The 5,640-nt window shown below is 35.2% G+C and overlaps 1 protein-coding gene across 2 annotated transcripts in view; it reads left to right on the forward strand.

The window, feature by feature from the left end:
- LOC107729214 (protein HID1-like) overlaps positions 1 to 5,640 on the forward strand; it is a 25,482-nt gene that overhangs the window by 6,147 nt on the left and 13,695 nt on the right. For both annotated transcript variants that reach the window (XM_016539647.1, XM_016539648.1), the window contains exons 4-6: positions 514 to 636; positions 3,010 to 3,116; positions 3,484 to 3,600. In XM_016539647.1, coding sequence (XP_016395133.1) covers positions 514 to 636; positions 3,010 to 3,116; positions 3,484 to 3,600 — 347 coding nt within the window. The remainder of the gene's footprint in view (positions 1 to 513; positions 637 to 3,009; positions 3,117 to 3,483; positions 3,601 to 5,640) is intronic.

The following is a 5,640-nucleotide window of genomic DNA, read 5'->3' on the forward strand; positions in this document are numbered from 1 at the left end:
GTGGTAGTTACCTTGCTGTCTATGGGAGGGTCAGAGAGCCCGCAGATTTCATCAAAAATATCTTAAATTGTGTTCCGAAGATGAACGAAGGTCTTACGGGTTTCGAACAACACGAGGGTGAGTAATTAATGACAGAATTTTCATTTTTGGGTGAACTAACCCTTTAAGTGCATTCGAAAATAGCAGTGTAGGATTATGAAATGCACTCAAATGAATGTCCCTCACCTCAAAGATGATATATTCACACAAGCACATTTGTTCAGTTTTATCATGCGTTATGTCCTAGTTGTGGTTGGTTATTTGCTCTTAAGAGAAATCCAAATTTCTACAAATCAATTCTAACCCTTCCTACATAGTCAGATTTTAAATATTATCATCAAATAATCTCTATAATCAAATAAAACATATACTATAGGTAAAAAATAATACATAATAATTAAATAATAAAAAAAGTAAATCAGTTCAAGTAGCATTTTGATTTTTAGTGATTTTTTTGCGCTTGTCTCCGCATAGATGGATGATATGGAGGATGAAGATGAAGGCGCTCGTCCGCTGGCGGAGTCTCTCTTATTGGCTTTGGCTGACTTGCTCTTCTGTCCAGACTTCACTGTTCAGAGCCACAAGAAAGGAAGACCTGTGAGTTCACTACTGTCTGTCAAAATGGATAGGAACAGAAGGATACATTAGATTTTGTAGTCCAACATCTGTACAAGTTACATTTTTAAAGAGTGAAACCTTGATGGTATTGTTAAAGCAAGGCTTTAAAAAAGGAACCTATACATTAATAAAATGTTTTTTTTTTAAGGCACCCTGTTAAAACTGTATTATTCCATAAATATCCACTTTTTTTAAGGCTTAAGCACTAAAAGTGTGTAGGCACTTGTAGTATCTGTTGGTTTAAGTCTATGGTTGGGTGAAATATAGTAAATGAGTAAAATATATATATATATATATATATATATATATATATATATAATTATATATATATGTATGTATTTAATGTATTTAATGTGTATATATAATCAGGAAGGGGGCCAACACTTTTTCACACCACTGTGTATATATATATATATATATATATACACACACACATTAGGCCTAAATTTAAGATTATGTATTTGAATTGCATATAATATTTCTGTCTATTTTTACACAGGTCAAACATAAACTAATAAACTTAAAGGGGTCATATGATGCTGCTAAAAAGAACATTATTTTGTGTATTTGGTGTAATGAAATGTGTTTATGCGGTTTAAAGTTAAAAAGACACATTATTTTCCACATACTGTACATTATTGTTTCTCCTCTATGCCCCGCCTTCTGAAACGCGTCGATTTTTACAAAACTAATCGGTCTGAAAAGCGAGGTGTGCTCTGATTAGCCAGCTATCCAGTGCGTTGTGATTGGAGCGAGCCGTTTTAGGTAGGTGTGGCTGACTCTTAACTTTTATAAAGAATATCTCTTTGGATTTGAGACTTTAGTCTTTGCAACTTTACAGATCTTCTTTATGCACCAAGAGCTTGTAACACTCCAAAGAGAAAGGAAAAATTGAAATCGCATCATATGACCCCTTTAAAAACTGGTTAAGAGACTTATACTTAAGAAACTGCTAAAGACACTTGACCCTCTAACACTAGCACTCTCTGTTCTTTTTCTATTCTATCTACTTTTAATTATTATAAAAGATAATAGTAACTTGACACTCTAACACTAGCTCTATCTATTTTACTTCCTTTCTATCTACTTTTTATTCCTTCTATTTATTATATATATATATATATATATATATATCAGTTCGTTTTTTTTTTTTGAGAAAGAATACTTTTTTTCAATGAGGATGCATTAAATTGATCTAAAGTGGCAGTAAAGACATTTGTAATGTAACAAAAGTTTTGTATTTCACATAAATGTTGTTGTTTAAGTTGTTTAAACTTTCTATATATCAAAGAATGCACAAAAAATGTATGATGGTTTCCACAAGAATATTAAGCAGGACAACTGTTTTCAACATTGATGATAATAAAAACATGTTTTCTGAGCACCAAATCAGCATATAAGGATTAGACTAAAAAAATAAAAAAAAACTTGCTACGTGGGCTGTGTTTGACTAACCGGGACTTGTCATAGCACACTTAGTTGGTTTGATTGCTTTTATTGCCCTCATTTGAATGTTGCTTTGGATAAAAGCGTCTGCCAAATGATTAAATGTAAATGTAAATCGAAACGAGACTTCTGTAACAGTACTAATAACCTGAGTGTGGTTTAAATAACCAGTAACAAGGTTTATATATTTGACATCAATAAATCCCATTTGTTTAAATCTCATATATTTTAACTAATTGAATATTGCTTGTTCCACAGCTAGCCATATTTTTAACTGAATAAATTTAGTTGTTTTCACAATGAGCAGATTTGTGCTGATTTAAACATTTTGAATAACTGTTAAAACAATTTGAATAAATGTGTCATAAAACTATGAGTAGTAAAATGCAAACAAATACATGCAAATAGTTAATAATAAACTATGCTATGTTTTTTTAAGTGTTTCTTACCTTTTTCATTTATGCCTGAGAAATATGCATCACATTAAGTTAATTTATGTTAAATCTGTGTAATCCAAATGGATATACAATTTAAATACGTAAATCTTACATTTAGGCCTACATATTTCTCTGATTTTGCTCTGGTCTTTATCAATTATTTAGTCTTTCTCACTTACTGGCTATGGGGTTGTTGTGTGGCGATGCTCTTATTGTGACCAGTCTTTAGAAAGCACACCAAATAGAATGAAATGGCTGTATTATCAAATTAAGCATTTGTATTAATTGTATAAAATAAATGTATCAGTGTTACTCAACCTCAAACGGTAACCGGTTAACAGCTTTATTAATGATTGACAATATGTCAGTAATGTAATGAAATGCTCTTAGTTAATTTGTCCCATAGTCTGTCTGTGTGCAGTTTCCAGTAAATTCAGTCTCGGGTTGAGTTTCTGTTTCTTATGTACAGGACTCGGTTGAGGACATGCGGTCACTGGACAGCTGTGAATATATCTGGGAGGCTGGAGTGGGTTTCGCTCAGTCCCCCCCACTCAACTACATCCATGATATCAACAGGTGAGAGTGACATTCCCACAGCCACGTGTGTTTATTTGAGTTTCCATGGTGACCTTTTAATCAGTAACGTTAAAGGTCCCCTGAAATGCTTAGAAACACGTAGCGAGCGTTACTCTGTGTTGACGTCATTTTAACTGAAACAGGAAGACAGGGCGGGACATATCAAGCAGCCCCGCCCCTTTTTAAAATGGCCAATAGCATTCGTTTATATCACAGCTTGGGCTAGAGCCATTCAGAGCCCTGTTTTTCCACCCCAACAGAGATTCAGATCAGTTATTTAAAGATCCGATTAGTCAGATGAGCAGTTTGAATGTGTTTACCGTGCAGTGGTGCATGTTTCACTCCTCTGTATGTGGTGTGTTTATAGGACTGAGCTGCTGAGGTTACTGCTCACCTGTTTCTCAGAGGCCATGTACCTGCCGCCAACATCAGATAGCAGTATTCTCAACCCCTGGGTCACCTTCTTCTGTTCCACTGAAAACAGGTCCGTCTCTTTATGACACGCAAAAGACGAATGCACAACACAACACACAACACTCCCCAATTAAACACCCAGAGACTTACTAGCGGTGTTTGCTAAGTTGAGCCTCTAATCCTGAGTATTAAACGCTAGTGTGTAAACTTCAGTGTGGCCTCTTTTGATTTGGGCCTGGAGGAAACCATCTAGCAAACAGCCAGCACATCCTAGCAACCGCGTAGCAGCACAGAACACATTAGTAACAATATGTTAAATAAGTATTCATAAGTATTTTTGCATTGCTTTCCAGTGCATTCTAAAATCAGCATACATTTACTTACTCCCAAGTTTTTTCCCTCCATTTCTGTCACCGATGGAGTTTTGGTTCCTTGCCGCTGTCGCCTTTGGGGATTCTTAATTTCTGGCAATATTGTCAACCCGATTGCACAGATACTGTTTGAACTGAACTGAGCTGGGTGATGACATCACTGAATCAATGATGAACTGACTTTAACTGAAAAATTGAGGGTTTTCTATTGTCCTCTTGCATTATCGACACACTACTTTCCTGTTTAAAGTTATAGTTCACCCAAAAATGAAAATTACCCCATGATTTACTCACCCTCAAGCCATCCTAGGTGTATATGACTTTCTTCTTTCAGACGAATACAATCAGAGTTATATTTAAAAATGTCCTGGCTCTTCCAAGCTTTATAATGGCAGTGAATGGGTCTTTTGGACTATTGAAAAATAACACCCATTCACTGCCATTATAAAGCTTGGAACAGCCAAGACATTTTTAAATATAACTCTGACTGGGTTTGTCTGAAAGAAGTCATATACACCTAGGATGGCTTGAGAGTGAGTCATTTTTAATTGAAGTAATTTTCATTTTTGAAAACTATCCCTTTAACACTGTAAAGCTGCTTTGACACAATCTGTATTGTATAAAGCGCTATATAAATAAAGGTGACTTGACTTAAGAAGGAAAATGACCATTAAGGAAAATGTCCATTAATATGTATTTCGTTTCGTTTTAAACAAAAACTCACTTAATTTTTATATATTTTTTAGAATGCAAACCTACACAGTTTTATTAGTTTTTGCTTAAAACAAGAAACAAAAAAATCTGCCAATGGGGTAAGAGAAAAAAAACTTAATTCAAAGGGAAAAACAAGATTATTTTTCTTGCCCCATTGGCAGATTTTTTTTCTTCTCATTTTAAGAAAAAACTCACTTAACTTTGAAACTTTTTTTTTCCCCCAGAAAACAAGATGTATATCTTCAGTCATTTTGCTTCTCAAGTAAATGTATCTTATATTTAAGAATGTTTGGATATTTGTTATGGAAAACAAGACAAAAATACTAAGTTACCATTATATATGTTTTATTCCCTAGAGTTCCACCTTTTAATTCAAATAGTAACATGCATATGAACTAGGGGTGGAACGGTTCGCGGGAAAAAATCGAACCGTACGGTTCTCCACACACGGTTCGGCACGCGCTAGGACCGCGGTTCAACTTAAATCTGACAACGCATCTGTAATATGGTTTGCTATAAATAACACATAAAACAAACAGGGTTCGGCTAATGTATGTTTCTGTTGATGGATGCGCATTCTGGCTTCCCAGTACAATTACAAAAAAAATGTGGACAAACCATTCACTCTTGTTCAATGCGAATGCCGTATGCTGGAATATGAGTATTTATATTTTACCCGGGTGCTGATAGCGTGCGCGCACAGGTGAGACCTGACCAGCACACGTTGATATCTGTGTTTAAACTAAACTCATGTAAGCTTTGCCAGTTTAAACATTTAAGAGCCAGAGGACACGAGCTCGCGCGTGCAGTGAGAAGATTTGTGCGTGCGCTCATCCGAAGCGCGCAAACCCACGCCTCAGAACGCGCGCAAATATTAAGCTCTCTCTGAAGTATTGTGTTTAAATGGACAAATTCACACAAAAATTAGATCAAAATGGCCGTCTTGGTAAGTATCCTATAGCAGACATAGCCGGTGTTCTGACGATTTGTGCTACCCTGTCAGATTTTGCTACCTCCCATTAAAA

Source organism: Sinocyclocheilus rhinocerous, unplaced genomic scaffold, assembly GCF_001515625.1.
Source record: "Sinocyclocheilus rhinocerous isolate Xijiao unplaced genomic scaffold, SAMN03320098_v1.1 scaffold1630, whole genome shotgun sequence".
NCBI classification, from domain to species: Eukaryota; Metazoa; Chordata; class Actinopteri; order Cypriniformes; family Cyprinidae; genus Sinocyclocheilus; species Sinocyclocheilus rhinocerous.